The sequence below is a fragment of the Epinephelus fuscoguttatus genome, linkage group LG13 (assembly GCF_011397635.1).
Source record: "Epinephelus fuscoguttatus linkage group LG13, E.fuscoguttatus.final_Chr_v1".
Lineage (NCBI taxonomy): Eukaryota > Metazoa > Chordata > Actinopteri > Perciformes > Serranidae > Epinephelus > Epinephelus fuscoguttatus.
Genome location: NC_064764.1, coordinates 27,402,407 through 27,423,995, shown reverse-complemented (window position 1 = coordinate 27,423,995; position 21,589 = coordinate 27,402,407). Strand labels below are relative to the sequence as shown.

General features: G+C 40.1%; 1 protein-coding gene across 1 annotated transcript in view; it reads right to left on the bottom strand.

Annotated features, from left to right (window-relative positions):
* Positions 1 to 17,357, bottom strand: part of uxs1 (UDP-glucuronate decarboxylase 1) — a 58,545-nt gene extending 41,188 nt beyond the window's left edge. Inside the window, exons 1-6 of the mRNA XM_049594538.1 lie at positions 16,526 to 17,357; positions 11,847 to 11,874; positions 8,876 to 8,924; positions 6,292 to 6,335; positions 5,505 to 5,565; positions 2,608 to 2,788 (exon numbers count right to left, since the gene is read on the bottom strand). Coding sequence (XP_049450495.1) covers positions 2,608 to 2,788; positions 5,505 to 5,565; positions 6,292 to 6,335; positions 8,876 to 8,924; positions 11,847 to 11,874; positions 16,526 to 16,616 — 454 coding nt within the window. The 5' untranslated portion in view covers positions 16,617 to 17,357. The remainder of the gene's footprint in view (positions 1 to 2,607; positions 2,789 to 5,504; positions 5,566 to 6,291; positions 6,336 to 8,875; positions 8,925 to 11,846; positions 11,875 to 16,525) is intronic.
* Between the last annotated feature and the right edge of the window lie 4,232 nt (positions 17,358 to 21,589).

The window sequence follows — 21,589 nt, the reverse complement described above, 5'->3', positions numbered from 1 at the left end:
TCTAAAGGAAAGCTAAAGTCCCACAGCACTGCTGTGTTTGCTTATATAATTGTGAAATGTAATTTCTGAGCTTTTTTATTGTTGTGTATTAGGTGTGAGAGGCTGAAACATAATACGCTTTTCAGTCTACTGGAGTGGATAATAAAAGTTGAACACCTAATCATATTACACGGACTTGAAGTTGGTATCAGTTGGAGGCTCTGTTGTGAGTAGCATCCACTACTGGCATCGTTCTAAAGCAGCTGCTGCTTAAACTGAGCACACACCAGAGGCAAAGCACCGCAGCTCGTCGACCACACAAAGTTATTACTACTTCTACTAAAAGATCTCTACCTCTTCCACCCATGCAATAGCTTAAAATCACGTGTGGACAGCTGCCATAGAGCTATGACTGAGAAAGAGCTGCTACTGTGGGAGCTGGTTTCTAGCAGAGAGCAAGTTCTTCATCACACACAAGACAAAGCAACAACAACTGAGTTCTCTTTATACATCAATGATGAAAAGAGGTGACGAGCTGCCATAGGAGCAGAGAGAAAGAGCTGCTAGGGGAGCTGGTTTGTACAAGCAGAGAGCAAGTAGGGGGAAAATGCATTTACTTCTGGTGGCGGCGAGGCTGGAAATAGGACAGTATTGAGTGCCGTGGGGTGGGATGTTCAGGAGCACCTACACACCTCTAGCCGCAACCAGGGTGGGGTTGTACATTGAAAATAATGGGGATGCACACTGTTTGCCACAGGTGTTTTTTGGCCTCACCTGTCAGTGTCACTCAGCCTTTTGTCTTCATCATTTGTGTCCAAGCGAATACTCACGGGCAACATTTATCTTTAATGTAGCATTATCTGTAGGTACTCTGATGTTTAATTTGCGACTTAGGATATTTATTTTTTATTTTTTTATTTAGTTTGTAATGATCAACTTACTGCTAACCTAGCTAGCCACTATACTAGCTGTCCAAGGCCAATGTTGAATTATTTCACTCTTATTTATTTATTTTTTTTCCAAAAGATATTTTTAGGACATTTTGCCTTTAATGGACAGGACAGGTGAGCGTGAAGGGGGAGAGAGACAGGGGGATGACATGCAGCGAAGGGCCACCGGCTGGTTTCAAACCCGGGCCGCTGCGGCAACAGCCTTGTACATGGGGCGCCTGCTCAACCCACTAAGCCACCGACGCCCCAAATTATTTCACTCTTTTTACCCTTCCTCTCATTGCCTTAATGTAAACGTTTGCTAGATTAGTTATTGTGCTATATTTCCTTACTGCTGAATAATTCACTGGTGATATATTGTTTCTTCCTTGTATGAAGCACATACTGTCTGTGCTGTATTTACCCTTTGTTTGAGGTCCCGTTTATACGACAACGATTTCAACTGCAAATGGTAAACTTTAGCTGTGTTTTGGCTGATCGTTGACATGACAGCAGCGTTTTGGGTGCCTGAAAACGCAACGTTTTGAAAACGGGTTCCAGAGTGCAATTTTTTGGAAACAGCACCATCTCCATTGTCATGTAAACTTGCAATATGCAGTTCCTCTGAAAACGGAGACTTTTTGCACATGGGCATTACGGTTCAAGTCACAAGGCATGCGCAAGAAAGTTGACTATCACAACAACAATGGCGGACTCCCAAGCTCCGTTTGTGCTGCTCGCCCTACTGAATTTATCAACGCAACTCCACCTCGTCGTCCGTCCAGACAAATGTTTGTGCAGTTGCCATTTTGTTTGTTTATACATCACCGCTCTGTAGAAGGAAGCGCATGTGCGCAGGCGTGTGTTGTTTCATTGCGAAGTCACACCGCCAACTACTGGCCTGGCATGTATACTGCAGTGTTTTGTTTTTTTTTGTGGATCCATGTGCACAGCAATTGTCATCAAAATGTTGTCTGAACGCAGAACTTTTTTCAAAACAAAAATGAAAAACAATTATGTTTTCAGCAGATCATTTTCGTGCAAACATGGCCTGAGACCCTACATTGAAGGGCCTATCTCTTTAAGCCCCCCTCCCAAAAAAGCCCAGTCTGCTCTGATTGGTCAGTATTTCCAGGTCTTCCGCATCTCACTGCAGCCTGGAAATGATTACAAAAGCTTCTCAACACAACTGGATATTTTCCAGCAGCATTATGGTCTGCAATCAGTAAGAAATGAACAATATTGGCATCCAAGATTACATGTTTCCCTGAAATTAGGACGTAGCGGTGTAGGCTATATAATATAAAGTACTGCAGTAGCATGCCTGGAGCAGACAACCATACAAAGAAATCTGTCACGATTTGATGTCATCTTGTCTTGAAGGTGGAAAAAACAATTGGAAAAAGAGTTGCCTCCAGCTAAAACTTCAAAGGCCAACTGTCTTTTCTTCTACTTACACTAGCAGTGTGTTTAGCTTGCTGTATAGCTGTGCATCTACGTGCATAGCATAACAAGGGCAGATAATATTTTTGATTATAGCATAAATTTTGTTAATAAAATGATGTCTGAACCCTCCTCGACTCCCACATAATCTGAGCATTTTCAGTTAGTTCTGGACAAGCTGGTCCCGATGTTACTCAGATCCCCAACAGTAAATGAAACCTAATTCATCACTTCCCACATTTACTCTCACGCTCACCCTCGATATAGAGAGGCTCCACCACGTCGTGATTGATGAGCTCGAAGTTTTCGTGGCCGATCCAGTGCTCCACATTTCTTTTCCTTCCTGTGAAGAAGTTATCCACCACAGTCACCTCATGGCCATCCATCATCAGCTTGTCAGTCAGATGGGAACCCACAAAACCAGCCCCACCAGTGATCTAGCAGAAGAATACACATGTATGATAACATCAGTGAAGGATGTTTAGTCCTTTTGAGGGTTAAATTCATAGAAGAGCAATAAAACACTTACGGTAAGATATGGTAATCATTTGCTGTCTGTGGACTAACGAAACAGTGACATCTAAATCAGTCTGCCTTTTTCACAGCAGATATTTTGACTTGTCACAGCAACAAAAGCTCAGGTTTTATTAGCAACATTTACGATGACTGTCCTATTCAAGTGTGCCATTAAGCCATGACAGTGTGACAGCTATGTGTAATTCAGCCATCATTCATTTCATAATTACACCTGCGATTTTCCTACTGTGACATGTTACAATGTAATTGCTGTAATTACAGTTAAACATTAGTTTTCAAAAATCAGAATTCTTAGTTGTTGACTGACTGCAAGTGAAGCCTATAACAAGACTACAGAAATATAAGTAACACATCTGGAGATGATAGAACACAAAGTAAATAAATAAAATGTACACATTTAAATCGTTTGGAAACACACTGCTTCTATTTCAGCACCGACACCTAAACACCTCAATACCTTACTTTACATTGAAGTAGAGATTTTTCATTTAAGGCTGCCAATCTTCTTAAATTTCAACTGTTCGCAAACCCCAAGTATACATCAAATTCAAAAGGTGTTAAAGCTGAAAAATGTTTATTTAATGAGGGAATATGTGATCAAAGAATCAGTAAACAAGAGTGAATGTATGACCGGTCAGTCTGGGTTATAATTTTACCATTTGCCTTATTTTCTATTTCATACAGGTTTGGCTAACCTGGTGTCTCATCACCTGACAGCTTGAGCTTCTTGGCTCATTTGAACTCTTTTTAGAAATGCTGCCGTGTTCTCACCAATCTCATCAATCAACCTGGTGAACGCATTATTCATATTTCTGATAGGACTGATGGCCAAAACTACAACAAGACTAACGAGTCTTGAAAGTTCAAGAAGAGCTAAAAGTTCTGTGAGATTGTGTTTAAGCACAGTCATGCTTTGAATTAAGTGGTAAAGTCAGGATGCAAATATCTGCCAATTATCACTAATCACAAAGTGCAGCTGAGGCTGATGGGCTTGTCACACTTTTGCAGGTGTTCGGCCATATTAAGTTTCAGAAATTTTTTAATGTGGACCTGCTCTTTGTGCTAGAGGGAAAGTCAGGTGGTAACCCTAGCAATTAAAAATCATCCAATTGGGGATCAGATCCATGCCAAATTTCATGGCAATCTATCTAATAGCTGTTGAGACATTTCACTTAAACCCAACAATGTCAACTTCATGGTAGTGCTGATGAAAAGTCACCAAAGTCGGTAAGATTCATCCTGCTGGAATGATGAGTGTCTGTGGAAACATTTGTTCCAGTTAGGGCTACACAATTTATTGTTTTTTTTGTTGTCATCGTGATGTTAACTTGCGCAACATATCACAAAAGGTGATACTGCACTTAACATTTTGGGTTTATATTTGAATAGTGCCTTTCTAGTACTTTTATTTATTTATTTATTTTAGTCATCTGACAGTAATCAGTATCTAGCTCCTAAAATGTTGAGGCAGAGGGCACTTGCTGTAGCTCTGGTTGAGAGTGAGAGGCTGTCAGTAAATAGTTTTTTGGGCACAGGGAAACAGAGATCTATGTGGGTATATGAGACCCTAATAAAAAAGGTGGTTCACGGGGAGTACCTCCAGGGGCTTCTCCTCAATGATGGCCGTTTCCAGGTATGTTTTAGGATGACTCAGGGGCAGTTTGACAACCTGCTGTCTATCGTTGGCCTGTAAAGCTCTGGGTATCCAGCAACTGCTACCACCATTTTCTCCAAACTGTAAACTTGTTGTCATGACCATCACAGACAGCCCGCCGCCTCTTAAATCATCCGATTGGACGATGAGGAAAAAAAGTTGATGAAAGATGATTTTCAGAGCGCTCCAGAAAAACAACAGGCGCCTCGAGCGCAGAAAAGTGAGGCAGGTCACAACGCAAAAACAGCGAGCAAGAAGCTTCATTCCCAATAAAAACAATTACAGAAAGGTGCCTCCAATTGCAAAAAGGCTTTCTGTGTGATCAGGGCCTTAACCATTCACACGCACTCACACAAAAATAGTAAAACCACCAGGAGATATGTGGGGTGCAGTATCTAGCCCAAAGATAGTTCAACATGCAGACTGGAGGAGCCGGGATCTAACTACTGATCTTCTGGTTAGTGGACATCCTGTTCCACCTCCTGAGCCACAGCTCAAGAGGTCGTTCTTTGTTTAATTTGTTGAATAAAAGAATATTACACGTAACTTACTTTCATTTTTTTGATCCAACAACCAATTTGTTGTATTTAAACAGTATACTGAGAGCAGCAGAAAAGCAGAACAGAGTACATTTTGATATCTGTTTATTTATTTCAAGTAATATTGTTATTGCGATATTCAGTGTTATCACATATTGCATAGTTTCCTAAAATCGTGCAGCCCTAGTACCAATCCATCAATTACTTGTTGAGATATTACATTCTCAAGCTGAGCTATGGACAGACATTGCTGTCCATAATACCACACTGCTAGCGTAAAACCGGATTTCCTTTCAAACTATGAGATAGAGCTGAGGTTAGAGATTTAATCTGCATATAGTGTGCAACAAAGTGCTGTTGGAGTGGCTCAGGGTTAGGTTCTCAGTATAATTATGAATGTGAAATTGTGTGTTTGTCACATACCAAAATCCTCTTCCGATCTTTTTCCGACAGGAATTTCACAGGTGGGTACTTCTGAGAAAAACTAGAGTGAAGACAAAGACAAAAAAAAAATATATTAGAAAGGAAGCAGAACAATATCTAGGAGCTGAATGTAAATCCCATTTGTAAAACCAGCAGACAATGAGGACAAGGGGTAATGGACGCAATAATTTAAACAAGTGGCTTTGTATTTGTCTCATTAGCATTCGAGGCGTAAGAGGTGACAAATAATTAACCTCTAAATGCAGACTTTATGTGTCATCAGCAGCTGCAGTGGAACAGTCAGTATTGAATACATGTATGGGTAGCCAGCTATGTGGAAGTAACATGACTTCTAATATCACAGTAACAAATATCTGGTAACTATGGAGGAAAGCTATGCAAATCAGCACAGCTTGCTGCTCCGCCGTGGACTTCAAACTGGTCAAATGTAGCACTGTTGCACGTTTAAAGGCTCATTTCATGTTATCTGAAACACTGGCTGTTCTAGTTAAGCTTTAAGTGAAAATTAGATTGTTTTGGGGACAACAATTATAAGTCATAATTAAAACATGCATGTAATATCAGGTCTTAATTATAATAATAAATAACTCATTAACCTTTTCACTTGGTGCTGAGTTGCTATAGCAATAATGAATATTTGCTTATACTGTCAGTGAAAAGAAATGCTAATCCACAACTCTGCAGACAAGTTTCTCAACACTGTCTTCTTACTAATTCTGAGCGTGTGTATGTGTGTACACATCTGTGCATAAAAAGGGATACACACCTTTGTTCCAGGTCACGAATCTTCTCTCTGAGAGGAGCCACAGCCTAGAGTGAGTTGAGAAGTGAGAGATACGTGAGGTGAGGGCATAAGTCAATAATTAGTTAAGACTAAATTGATCCTACAGTGTGTCTGACAGGCCACGTTATCACAGCAGCATGTTAATATAAGGGTGAGGCTGAGTTCATGTTATAGTCATGATCATTCATTAATGTGTCTCTTCACAAACATGTAGGACATTCATGGGAAAAAATCGGAATAATCCACAAATGTTGATATCATATTTCATATTGCTGGTGCAGAAAACGAAGGAGATCTTGATATAAAAGCTACTATTTTATCAGACAACCAAGATTAAGATTTCAAAACGCTGATGTGTGGGACATGGATAACAGCAACAAAACAACCAACCTGAGGCCTGTACGATGAAGCCAGTTCAGCTTACCCAGGATATCTTTTCATTATCTGGTTTGATTGACCCTAACATTGGCCGTCTGGATAACTGTTACTACAAAGCTGGTTATCTACTAGTTCTGTCCACTCTGGGTTTTCCTATCCAGCCACGAGCGTGTTCATGTGAAAGAGGCAGGGTTGTTAATTGTGTGTGACATCATCAGAACCATGAATGAAGTAGGCTGCTTCATATGATATGTGATGAAATGGTACCTAAAGTGTCTGTGACAGTAAAATGTCAGTGGCGTGGAATGTAAATGATCCTCTGTAATCTTAAAACGGAAGACCTAGAAACATTGATAACACTATCCAAAGATTCACTGTCATCCAAGACTTACATTTCATGCAGCTATCACAAGGCTATATGTGACATTAGTATAGAGTATTTTCGCTGATTAGTTGGATGATGATGAATATGTCACATAAAACACTTTAGCGTAATGTAAGACTCTTTCTGCTGCTGAAGTAACGGGTGGAGAAGTACTTCATGACTGATGTCATGAAGTATTGCATTTCAATTTCTTATAAAATCTTATTTTACCATTGTATCCAAAGTGCCTTTATAGCCCTCTTTTACACTGCCAGATTTTCGGTGAATGTTGGGCTGGCAAGCTGCGAGCATTTAGACACACAGAGCCGGCTTGGCGAGTTGATCTGAGGTGCCCAATTTTCTGCCTCGTAGGGTAGTCATATTGGCGGAACCCTTTCAGTTTTAACAGACTGAGGCGCCCTTACGTAACGGGAGGGGCTGTTGATGACTTGTGGGAGGAGCTGTTGATGACACCATACGTGCAACCCACTGGCGGTGGATAAACAGGAAACAGCTGATAGTAGGAATGAGCAGCTAGTAGCAAGAGGGAAACGCAAACCTGACAGACACTGGGGCGTCGGTGGCTTAGTGGTAGTGCAGGCGTCCCATGTACAAGGCTGTTCCCGCAATGGCCCGGGTTCTACTCCAACCTGTGGCCCTTTGCTGCATGTCACCCCCCCCCACTCATCTGTTCTATCGATTAAAGGCTTAAAAATGCCCGAAAAAATATCTTTTTAAAAAAAAAAAAAAAAAACCTGACAGACACTGTAGAGATGAGCAACTGGGGAGACAAGGAATTGCACACCCTCCTTGTCCTCACAACGAAGAGGCCATTAACCGTGACGGGGACGGTGAAGAACAGGCCAACTAACGAGAGAATCGCCAAAGGACTGACTAGCCGCGGCTTCCCTCCCATGTTACTGTTTACGTCACACTTGCTCATGCTCCCCATTGCCCCGAAAACGGCGCATTCTGTATAAACAAAATTAGGTATGCGGCATTTTGCGGCACTCCCCGAATTTGTTTTTATACTGCCAATGCTGAAAAAAGAGTGATTGGGCTTTTCTGCAAATTTGCACAGTTGCTATCTAAAAAGGGCTTCTGTGTTTTGTTTAGGTTTACCTTGTCTGTTCAGTGTGTGTGTTGCTTTTATATGTTATGTGAAAATGTCAATAAACACATTTGTCGACACAATCAAACAAAATAATAAGAACCTTTATGCATGTAGGTGCAACAGAGAGAGTGATTTGTCTTATTATAGCCATGACATTACTGTTGCCTGTGGTTTTAAGCAGCCACTCAAAGTGCTTGATGCAAAGTGCTGCACAAAGACAAAGACCTGATTATTTTTATAGCAACGATGTTAAAAAGAGCAGACAAACAAAACAAAAGCCTACTGTTGCCTATAAATGGCGTATTTTACAACCTGTACGGCAGGCGTTCCAGGATGTGTGACGAGGTAGAGCAAATTCACGTAAATAAAGACTTCAGTTCTTTAACAAGCAGAGGAGCACTGAAAAGGTTTTTTTCAACTCCAATGTAAAGACCATTAATCCTACAATATAAATTATGTGTGTTACATGCTGGGCTGCTCCACATTTTTTTGCACCCAATCAAAAATCTAACTTAGGCAAAGACGTGCGGAGTAAGTATGTGAATGTAAATGTAGAATCAATCAATGCAAATCAATAGAATGTCCTCATGCCTGTCTTTACAAGGCTGTATTCCAGTAAATGTGTGATAATATGTGCATGAGGAAGAGAAATACTAGCTGATAACATACAGCAGAGCTTATTGGGCCTATTAAAGACATGTTGCACTCACTTCGTCAATTCTCTGATCAATCTTCATTTCTCCGTGTTCTTGTATTGATCTATGATGACACAAAGACAAAGGGGGGATGAGATGATGGCAGCAGTCACCACAGAGCCAGAGAAAATTCATCTGTTAAGAGTAAAGATCCTCTATCACAGTATATACAACCTTATACAACAGTTAGTTCCGGGCCCTGCAATCTGATTGGTCGAGAGACAGTAAAACCGTGATGATGTTGGAGTACAACATCACGGTTATTTCACTGTGTATGTATCACTCCGCCTCACAGCTGATTGCAATCAACAATCAAATCAAAACTGACGGTTAGTGTCAGTTAGGTCAGCAGTTGCGTTGCAGGCTAATTAATTCATCTAATGTCAAACAGCCAAAAATATGGATTTATTTCCTAAAATAAGTTTTGAAGTGAACTATGAATGGTCATCAGAGGAAGATGAGGGAGAGGAGAAGCTGAATCCATCTGAGCACACATCCAGGTTAGTGTTTCATCAGCGGAGCTCAATGACTTGGAGAAAAGCCACATACTGTCAGATCAGAAGGCAGAGTCGGCTGTGCCTGTGAAGCGACAGTCCACCATGCAGTCACCAGAGACTTATTTCACCAGCTGCACAATTAATGGAAACGTGCAGATATATGTGTATAAAGAGTAAGTGCCTGGCGCACCATGTCTGTGTTACATAGCAACAGTGACAGCGGAGTCCTGAGGGAACTATTTTTGTTGGTGGAAGACAAATAAAATGCTTAAATTATCTATTTTGTCCTCATTTTTCAACATTTCTTAATCAGCCTTGCTTATTTAACTGTTGAACTGTTGTATAAAAGCAATATCAATATTGCTTAATTATATCACAATATCTTTGTGCTGATACCGTCAATTTTCTGTTCACTGAGTGAATAAAACACACCATGAATGTTTGTCAAATCAAGATAATTAATCACAATAATGCTGAAAACACATAAAAACCTCATACTGCCATAAAGCAGTTCTGCTCATTATTCTGCAACACTGCCAATAATGGCCCAATTCAACCAAAGATTGCAAACAGCTGAAAAAAATTATATAGTCTCGCGTCATTACCATAAACCTAATCAGCACAATCACCGCATGAATTCTCACAGCATGCAAAGGCAGAGAGAAAGATGGAGCTGTGATCTTTAGACGACACTTACTAGTTTAAAGGGGACCTATAATGCTCATTTTTTAGGTTCATAATTGTATTTTGGGTTTCTAGACGAACATGTTTACATGCTTTGGTGTTGGAAAAACACTTAATTGTCCTCAAACTGTCAGTACTAGAACATCTGTATTCACCCTTGGTCTGAAATGCTCTGTTTTAGCACCTGTCTCTTTCAGCCCCCTGCCTGAAAATAACCAGTCTGCACTGGTTAGTCAGTGTCTCCAGGTTTTTCATCTCTGGATTATGTACTGTATGTATATATGTGACGAAGCACAGCAGCACTTTCTGTCAGGAAAAATAACCTATAAAGCTTCAAAGCCAACATTTTCACAATTGAAAATGTTCCAGCTGGAATATCACGGTTTTCCCACACATTCACGTATTTGTGGCGATCTGCCACATATTGATGTTTCATTTTTGGAGCTGGAACCTTCATTAAGAACACAACTGGAATATACCATTCAATTTTTAACAGCACCACACAGTGGAGACCATAGTCTGGGCACAGGTGGAGCAGCAGAACACCACGCACAGTCAAAAGGAAAGTTAACTTTTCATTAACTCTAATTCTAGGTCTATTTCTTAGAGCAATTGTTTCCAACTTGTGTGCCCCAGTTTTTTAATTTTCTTACTTTATGTCTGTTCCCATTATGAAGAAGTAACATTGTTTGCTAGCTTGATGCTAATGGTAGTACTCACCAGGTTGCCAAAGTGCTTTTGTTGTTTCACGCCATCATTTTTCCCTTTTTACTCTGTGTGGTAAGATCTCTACAGTAAATATCTAAAACCCAGGGGTGTTGTTGTCGTATAGTTTCCACGGCAGCAGATCGTTTTGTGTTCCTATTGGTCAAAGTGACAGCTTTGATGGGAGGAGTCGTGAATGAGAAAAAGAAAATCAAACATGCTAGACTTTCTGTTGGAACATCGTGAGGCGTCCCAGACATGGTGTCTGCTGTCATTAACTATGACACACTACACAAGATGAAACGATGGATTATCGTGTACGACACACAAGTGTCATAGTAAACGACAGCAGATGTGTCATGTTTAGTTTTCTTTTTGTCGTTCATGACTTCTCCCGACACTCTTTGTCGTTCACGATCCATGCTGACACCGTATGTCGCTGCATCGGGCTAGAATCGGGCTGATATTGTGTAGTGTGAACCCGGCACAACAGGGACAGCAAACTAGCTCGAAGACATGGCCAAACACAAGTATGACACTGAATGTAATTAACTATGTGGACCTCGACCTAATGACTAAGGAGAAATTTGGACCCTGTGGCTGGACCACTTGGGAACCACTGTCTTAGAACAATAGCACTCTCATTTTAATGTTGTCCATCTCTTTTCCAACCTACTTTATATTAAACAGGCTACATTCCCATAGAAACTGCACACCTGCAGTGCAGCACTGGGTCTAAAAGTTTGCTTTCACTCAGTGGCTCCTCCTCTAATCCATGATCTGATCAGCTCTAATCAATCCACCAACAGACTGATCATATCTCCATCCTTGCACTCAAACTCAAGAAACTGCTGCTGAGAAAAATAAATAAACTCAACGCCTACGTTCACAGACACTGAATATAATTCAAAATCGAGGAGAAATTAACAACATCGCCAACCAAGCAAAGGTTATTATGACATGATTTTTTTTACAGAATATTCTCGTATCACAGAGGAGCTGGGGAAAATGTTGTCAAGAACCATGAGTTCAGTTACAATGCAGTATGGCAAATGTATAATTTAAAAGCAGTTAGGTGATAGAGAAATTATTTACTGTACCTCATGTTCGTATATGTTCCCCAGACAGCTGCAAGAGAGACAGAGAAAACATTATTAACTGTGATGCACCGATCTGAGCGCAATATCACGCCGATATGGACTGAAATAGCTGGATCAGGTATGACTATTTCAATTTAATTCTACTTTTATAGCGGATTACACGTCTTAGTACTATGTCATGCATCAGCAGCAAACCAGCAGACCACATTTTGTTCTAATTTTATGCAGTTATATTATTTTATTGGAATGTTAATGTCAGGTTTACACTTAAATTGATGCTCCTGTTCATTTTGATGTATTTTTACCATGTCGCTGGTGCACAATTTATTACTTTAATACAAAATAACAACTCAAAAGCAATCAAGTCAAGCCTGATGTTGCCTTACGCATTCAGGAATGATCCAGTCACTGTCACACAGTGAGGCATACAGCATATTCATTTCACACTGGTATCAGATTGGTGCTCTGTATTGGGACTAACAAACAAGTCAAATTGGTGCATCTCACATTATGTATGTAAAGAGCATGTATAGTGCAGTGTCACAGTTTGTCTAACAAAGCATGTAAGCGTCCGCCAGTAGCTCACTGGTTAGAGCAGGCGTCCCATGTACAAAGGCAATGTCCTTGGCGCAGTGGCTGCAAGTTTATTTAAACATTGTGGACCTTTTCTCTCCCCCTTTGTGCTCAAGTCTGTCCCATCAGCTAAAGGCAAAAAGCCCAAAAGTAATCTTTAAAATAAAAAAAGTGCAAGAAAACTTTCAAATGAAAACAATTAAGGAAAAGAAGCTCCAGCATTCATCTTCTTTTCTCTCAGCTGCTACAGCTGTACTGTCTGAAAGGTGGACTGTAAATCATTGTGCTGTGAATAATTCAAAGTTTCATACTGATCCATAAAAATTGATTAGTACAAAAATCCCACCAGGTAACATCCTGTCTCTTAAATCTGGATATTTTCCTATTGATTTATTCTATCCTTATTTAATTTAATCCTCACACTGACCATCAGATTAATATAGATGTTTTAAAATCACTGGAGCATCAGTCTCATCCTTGGCACTAGCCCATTTTGTCTCACATGTTACAGGACTTGGAAAAAAGATTAATACACACTGACCAAAGCCACCCTGATGTGATTTTCTCAAGGATCCTCAGGCAATAAATAGGGATGCACCGAAATGAAAATTTGTGGCCGAATACCGAATACCGAATATCGTTGTTTAGTTTTTCATTAGTTTTGCAAGTGAACCCCCTCCAGATTAGTGTTGTCACAGTACCAAAATTGGGAACCACGGTACGATACCAGTGAAAATATTATGGTTCTGAGTACTATCACGATACCACAGCAAAAATTACGCAGATGTGCCTTTTGTCATTTATAAAAAAATAAAAAAAAAATCACTTTTCTATAATACATCAATGATATTTCAATGGAATAAATTACTTATTGACTTATTCATACTTCAAAAACAGCATCTATAAGTGATTAACATCGGGGGGGATCAAAATAAATAAATAAATAAATAAATAAAATAAAAATCAACCAGCCACCCTCCTCCCCTGACAAGTAAAGAACAGTCCCTAAAGTGCGGTGAGGTTTGTGGGCCGTTACCTGCCACAAAGAGAGAAATGTGAACGGCTCGTTTCTCCTCTGACACGTCACATACGTGTGTGCTGCCACAGCTCGGCTGTCCAGGTACTTTTGGGCAGTCATGACGCCAGAAGAGGACATTATTGGAGCCGGGCCTCTCTGTCGCTGGTAAGCCATTATCTTGTGCCGCAGAGCACTATGGCCGCCGTATTTGACAGGAATACGTATTCCTGTCTGTGTCTGTGACCCCCGTTCATCCCACAACTGGCGGGATTTCTGCTGTTGGTTGAAGTATGCACTCGCACAGCATGCTGAATGATTTATTTTTAATAGAGTAAAATATCACCACACTGCCGACATTTTACTCCGTCCCGTCACCACAAGTTGTTTGATTGCGTTATCAAAACACGCCGCTATTATTCAGCCTTGCTTTTCACTTATTCCACGGAATACCGAATGTGTGTTTTTTTTGCAATATTAGGCAGAATATATTCGGTTACCGAATATTCAGTGCAGTTTGTTTGCAAGCGTAACTACATTACCAACTTTATAGTCTGCCCAAATTGGAGAACACTGCTGGTGATTTTCTGATAATACATGTTTAAAGAAAGCAAACTGTTATGAATGATTCTAGATGTTATAGCAAATGACTGTGAGGATGCTGGTGAAATCTTTGGTCAAACTCAGTCTTAGTAGAGGATTCTGGTCTGTTTGTGTTTGGTTGTAACTCAGACTTGACTTTGCATGATCTTGTTTTTGTTCTGGACATAGCGTGGGCGCTGTTGACTCCAACCCTGCTGAAACCACTTATTCTTACTTGTCAGCCACACTGCCACAGTTAAAATGTCAGTTCAACCTTACAGAGCATTACTAGATTAAATTATCACCCATGATGAGACTCAGATAAAATGAGAAGCTCAGCCACTTATCAAATACCAGCCCTCGTTGCCATATTCAGGCAATAACACCTGTTTAATAAATATACTCAAGGTTGTAATCGTAAAACTTTGTTGACGCATCACCTGACTGGCACAAAGGATGACTTCATTGCTTTTACAGACACCATGTTCATTGTGCAAAACAATCAACAAAACAACAACTCTGTTCACCACAGCAGACAAAAACAACATTCTATCAATACCAGCCAATCATAAAAGTAAAAAAGGTCATTGTTTGACAGTTTGCACCCATAATTGGCACTTGACAAAATGTATAGTTTGGGAATTTACTTCAGTGGAAAGCACTGTAACTGTGGTGTGGCACTGGGATTGTTTCAGCCATATTACATCATGTTCAATATCAGTGGAGCTGCAACCTATAATTACTTCCATTCATCCCAATTGTTTATTTTCTCACATTTTAAAGACTAAACAAATGATTGAAAAATGGAGAAAATTGGCCCACAAATCTTCCCAGAGCCAAAATGACCTCTTAAACATATTTTTTGTTGTCAATTTGCAATGACTCAATTCAGTTTTTCATTTCTAATCACTTCATATGTTTAGGTCAAGCCTGATGTTGCCTTACACATTAAAGCATGATCCAGTCACTAGCTATGTTTCCATCCAAAAGTGATTCGAATCATTGGGAAATGTGCATTAAAAGAAATACGAATCCTGCATGTTTCCATTAAATGTATGGACTTTGGTGAAAACTACCAACTCGCGTGAGTTTTCCGCAGAACCGGAAACAAAACAAGTCTCGCAAGTTTCTTCTTCTTCTACGTTTTCTGGCGGTTGGCAACCAGCTTGTAAATGCATTACCGCCTTCCCGACCCGGAGTGTGGATATCACCATGTAAAGAGGTGCGCTACGTCAGACTTAATTTGAACATAACTGTTTCCATCCCCCGTTTTGCGAATCAACATTTTTTTTTAATCAACCAAAACCCGGCTAAAGCGAGCGTGATTTAGTTTGTGCGACTCAGGGGATTTTAATTCAAATTTTGGCGTTTCCATCATACTTTTCCGATGCGATACTTCTAGATGCGCATCTAAACAGGCTGATGGAAACATGGCTACTGTCACAGTGGGGCATACAGCATATTCATTTCACACTGGTATCAGATTGGTGCTCTGTATCGAGAGTAAAATAAGTCATATTGGTGCATCTTGCATTATGTATGTAAAGTGCATGCATGGCGCAGTGTCAGTGTGTCTAAAGCAAATGAGTGGCTGTCAGTAGCTCAGTGGTTAGAGCATGTACAATGGCATGCAAAGAGGCAATGTCCTTGCAGCAGCAGCCGCAAGTTTGTTTCAAACTCGCAGCCCTTTTCTCTCCCGCTTCATGCTCAAGTCTGTCCTATCAGCTTAAGGCAAAAAAGCCCCAAAGGTAATCTTAGAAAAATAAATTTCAAAACTTCCAAAGAGAGACTATTGAGGAATTATTTGCTTTTCTCTTGCCTGCTACAACTGTACTGTCTGACAGGTGGATTTTAAATCATTAGGCCATGAATAATTCAAATTTTCATACTGATCACATATCAATTGATTTTTATGGATCAATATTAATGACTAAAGGACCGTAGTCAGGATGACTAAAGGACCTTTTTTTTCTAAATAATTTACTCTTACAAACAGCAAGTTTGTGCCTGGGGTGTTAATATTTATTTTATTTTTATTTTGTTTATAATTTTTATTCCTGTCATTATTTCACCTAATTATTTACTTTTTTCCCTTTAATTGTGTTCATATTTATTAGATTTTAGCTGTATTTTATTTTATTAATAATATTTATTTTTTGTATGTATTATTCACACCTGTACTCACACTGTTTCAATAAACAAAAATTTGATCACAAAAAAATAAAATAAAATTAGATGGTACATTATCCTGAAATGCAACTGGTTTTAACAGTATGCTGACCCTCACTGCTTTAACACTTGTCCAGTTGGATGACTTGGGTGTTTTAAATTATGTCCTCTCAGTCCTAAAAGTCCTGTACTGCACATTGTGGGGGCTTGGCCACCAAACAGTGTGCTGTGTAAGTTTTAACTACTCACTCAAGTTTACCACTAGGTTGTCAAGGATGAAAATGAAGTCACAGGAATGGTAACAGTTTAACAGGTGAGACATACAAATGAATGCACTTACAGGCAATGTAGGCGATCAAAGCGAGGGCAAAAAGCAGCTTCATCATTCTTCTGTTTAATCCTGATATCAGCCAGATGACCCGCTTCATCATCCGCACAATGCAACAGGACCAGGAACCCAACGAGCCACATTCAGGTCCAGCTATAGCATTTTGAGTCACAATAGTTCATATCCTATGTGGGGCTCGGTCTTCAGGATGTCTTGGGTTATCAGGCAGACTGTCAGTGATTTACTGCTCCTAAATCACATTAAACTGAGCTAGCTTGACAGTTGAGACAAGCTAGCTGCTCCTGCTACGTCAACACCAAGCAGGAGCAGTTTACGTGGCTAGCTGTTAGACACAGGTACCAGGTGGCAGGCTACACTGTGTACTGTCAACACTCACAACTACATATAAACTTATTTATCAGCGGCATTTGTCCCCTCACTAAGCAAACAGTTATGTTAGCTGCAACACCTCATTTCTCACGTACACAGATATCTTAAAGATACATTTACAAGCTTCGGAAGCAACAAATAACACTGTGAACCCAGTATGGTTAGCCGTTAGCACCACATTAGCAGTTAGCCGCGGCTAGCTAGCTAGCTACTAAACTGACAGCGCATTCTTCTTCCGCTCATAGCTGCCGCTGAGAAGCAACAGACGCGATTCCGTCCTCACATTTACATTCAAGTAGGCACCGGGAAAATAAAACAGCTGTTCATTTCAGCGGCTCACAAACGGATACATGTCGGAGTTTGCTGCTCTCAGTTGGGCCGAGGAGTAGATGATGAGCGATAAGTCATGGCTCGATTTAGCAGCCTGGCTTTCCCCGCAGACTGCGTGACGCTCGTTTGACTCCTGCCTCGAACAATAACACGTTTTGTTTTATGTGTATGAATTTAAGAAGACCGTTGGTATTTGTAGACTGCTAGAACAGTGTGATAGCTTTCCAAATATTCATCATTTTGCATGGGGGGAAGCTTTTAAGTTTAATTTCTGCCATTTATTTCCATCACTGACACAATGGCTCATTCATTCATCACAGGAAACTTTCCACAGTGCAGTGAAGTGTTCATACCTGGTTGATTTTCCCAGTTCAACCACCTTAACCTGTTTGGCGCTGTGAGCTTTTTCTATGGTGCGATGTATTTGCATTTGCTAAATGCATAGTGCATGTCACTATACTGCAGGTGTTATTTAGATCCAGACAACCAGAGAGACTGCAAAATAAATATGACTGTCACTGTGTTTGGTTAAAATATGAGATCCCCTCAGTGATAATATTCATTAATTATTAGGCTACACAATTGTGTTGCAGGTATCTTGTACTGCAATGGAATCTCCTCCCCTTAATTAAAGTTATTCCTGAACCAGGGGCATAGCACCAATTCTGTGGGTCCCCTTGCCCTTCAGTTTGCTTCTTTTCTGTTCATTTCTTTCAATTCAGTTAAATTCAATTCTCTAACTCTATACTGAATAAATAAATCAAATTATTTTTTGGAACCCCAATTTCCCTTCTTTGGGGAAAGACATGACAGTGTGTGATGGTGTTACAGCAACATAGGCAAAGACAAGACAAGACAACTTTATTTGTATAGCACAATTCATACATGTGGGCAATTAAGAGTACTTTACAGAGCAATAAAATATAAAACATAATAAAGGATACAGAAAAGAGCAAAGAGAAAGAAGATATAAAGGGTAAAATTAAAAACCAAATGATTTACAATTTAAAAAAAATCACCATTAAAAATAGCAAAAGTGCGGACAAGAGGTGCAAAAAATTATTTAGAATGATTTAAAATTGAGTTTTAAAATAAAAAAAGGAATGTTTTTAGCTTCGACTTAAAAGCAGTGGCAGCTGCTGGTCTTTCAAACAGGAGAAGTTCACATTAAGTTCACATCATAAAATTTGTCATATTGTAGCGAGGCAGTAACGTATAAAAGGAACATTTAATTGAAGTCATTTTTCAACCACACTCAAGCCATAGAACCACAGCAGGAACTCCAGACTGCACTCTGTCAGAAGACTCCACTCCCAAATATCGGCATGGGACTGAGCTCGAAATGCGACGATGCCAGTGTGTATTTCAAAAGCGCTGTCAGTCACAAAGGGGTTCAGCCTTTTAGGCATTTCCTCCAATCATCATGCAGACACCGAGCGTCCTCTCCTGCCTACCGCTCCATTAGGTCCCAGGGAAGCTGAGCCTCACAAGAAGTGACGATTTTGTCGCATTTATCCAATGACTGTGACGTTTGGACATTATAGTCATGATGTTAAACGCATCCTAGTGCACATTTAATGCAATGTAAATTCTTATTTTAATGTAATTTCAATAGTGCATATTTGGCCATTTCTTAAATGAAATTTTAGGGGAAGTTCAGCCCCCCTTGTTGTCTCAGAGCAATCACCCCTGCTTAAAAGTGTTGAGAGTCCGGCTTGTCTAACATTAACTGGGAGGTTATTCCAGGTTTGTGCAGCATGATAACAAAATGCTGCTTCACCATGTTTTGTTCTGACTCTTGGGATGGTCAGTAGGCCGGCACCAGATGTCCTCAGGGTCCTAAAAGGTTCAGACTAAACCATTTTGCACCTTTAAGGAGTGACAGCGGTCCAAAGGAGCTTCCACTATTTTTTTTCTTTTTTTTAAAAGGTCAGTCTTTCAATTGTAATTTACTCATGGCACTAATTACTTAGAAATGAAAAAGAAATTGCAAATAAAACCAAACTTTTTATTCCAGGATTTTCAAGGGACCCTCTCTTGCTGGGGCCCTGGGTAATAACCCCCCCCCCCACTATGACACCCCTGTTCCCAACCCTGAAGCAGGTTAACGTATTCTCACAGAACGGTTCATAGGTATCCTATCCCATATTTATGAGTCAATATGTTGATGAATTTAATCACTTTTTGCTGTATTTTTTTCTATGAAATATCTTCGTAACTATAGCCCACCCCCCAACACACACAAGCGACATACAATCTGAGAACCCAGCAGTCGTCATATATCTGACAACGATTTATATGCAGGTATCTGTTCAGAGATTATTAGACAACATACTGTGTAAACATTCTGCCAGTTTCACTCCCACTTGACTACAGATGCATCAGATGGCGACTTGACCAACACAAACAAATGTATACCCCAAGGATTTACTGTGAAATTAATATGATGTTTATACTTTGCTATAATATACAAAGCACACCCGGTGTAAACAACCAAGTAAATAACAGACAATTTCACAACATGCCTCCCTCCAGTATATTTAAAGACTCCAGAGTAGTTGAGAATAGTTTCTTAAACATAGTCAAAGCTCTGTTTAAGCACTCTACTTAAACTGTCAAAACTGCAGGTCACATGACATGCATGTACCAGAGAAACTTCTTTCCATACACAACCATTACAAAAAAGAAACAGCTGTAAAATAATGAAGATTTAATGGTAGCAGTTTCATTTTTAGTCATAATGGATGGCAGTAGAGCTGCAGGGATGACATGTTTTTATAGGTTGGGTACCCCCAAGTAAGCATAGCCCTGGTTCTCTCGTCAAAAAAACAACATAATTTGATTTACTGGGTCCAATAACATTTCAAAAGCCTGGAAGAGGTGCATGATTAGATTATTTTATCTGCATTCAAGTTAGCAAAGGGCTAAACAGGACTTGCAGTGGCCCATGGATGCAAAAGATCCAGGTAAATTTATACTAAAAATCAAACTTTTTTGGCATCATGCACCACTTATCAACTTCAATAGGAATGAACAGGGGACCCCACCTCTAACACTGTATCCAGTTCTCTTTATACATCCAAGGGTCCACCACTACAGCATGGATTGCCATGAATGTTAGGACAGACATGCATGGTGTCCAGAAGATGAATCCTATGACAATGTCCCAGCAACTAGCATTGGATGCATTGCCATGAAACTTGGTGTACACATTCAAGTCCCCTCAAAGACATTTTGTAGTTAACTTCGGTGATTCAATGACTTCTCATCTAGCGCCATCATGAGATATACATATATATACAGTATATTAATAATGTGCAGGCAGTTGTAGATCCATACATAAGGCTAATTTATGGACAACACTAGGTAGCCTGCATATACGGACACAGATGGAGCCTTCTGTTTCTACTCTGAGTTCATTTTCTGAAAGCTTATGGACATGGATGAAACGGAGCAGCACCACTGGAAATCATGGGGGCAGTGTAGCATATGTCAGGCGAGACGTGACCCTAGGACACAACAAAGACATTTTACATCAACTGGGGACTCTGGTGCGAATGTGAGCGTGAATGGTTGTCTGTCTCTGTCAGCCCTGTGATAGTCTGGCGAACTGTCCAGGGTGTACCCTGCCTCTCACCCAATGTCAGCTGGGATAGGCTCCAGCACACCCGTAACCCCCAACAGGATAAACAGGAATGAAATGAAGGCAGTTGTAAATGCACACATAAGGCTCATTTATGCTCAGTGCTAGACAGCCTACATTTAAGGAAATAGATGGAGCCTTCTTTCTGTGCTGTGCATTCATTTTGTTCATATTTGAGCACATTTTGTAGGAGCGTATGGACATGGACGAAATGGAGCAGCACAACTTGAAATCATGGGGGTAGCGTAACATATTTCAAGCGAGACACGGCCGTAGCACACAACAAAAACATTTTACATCACTTCCTTTTTAACAAGGCACACTGTGCATTTCAATACCCATACTATCATACTATTTAGTAAGCCAGAAAAAGATTTACGATGTCCGCAATACATAGTGAATGAAATACAGTGTGCCAAAAATACCAGGATGTTCTACTACATCCGGTCCAGTTTTGCAGTATGTAAACCAGCATGCTTTTCTGGCTATTCTGACCCACAATCCTCTGTACAGTGGACGATACCTCACGTCAACTGAGCCACAAACTGATGACAGCTTAACAGCTGACAGGAGTCGTAATGACGGATGACAGCGCATTCAAGTAACTGATGACCAGTCGAACAGTAATAATAGCAATACTGATTGTTTCAGTGAACAAGATAGTCATAAATATTACAAACAACAACAGGACATAGCTATAAAAATACAAATGA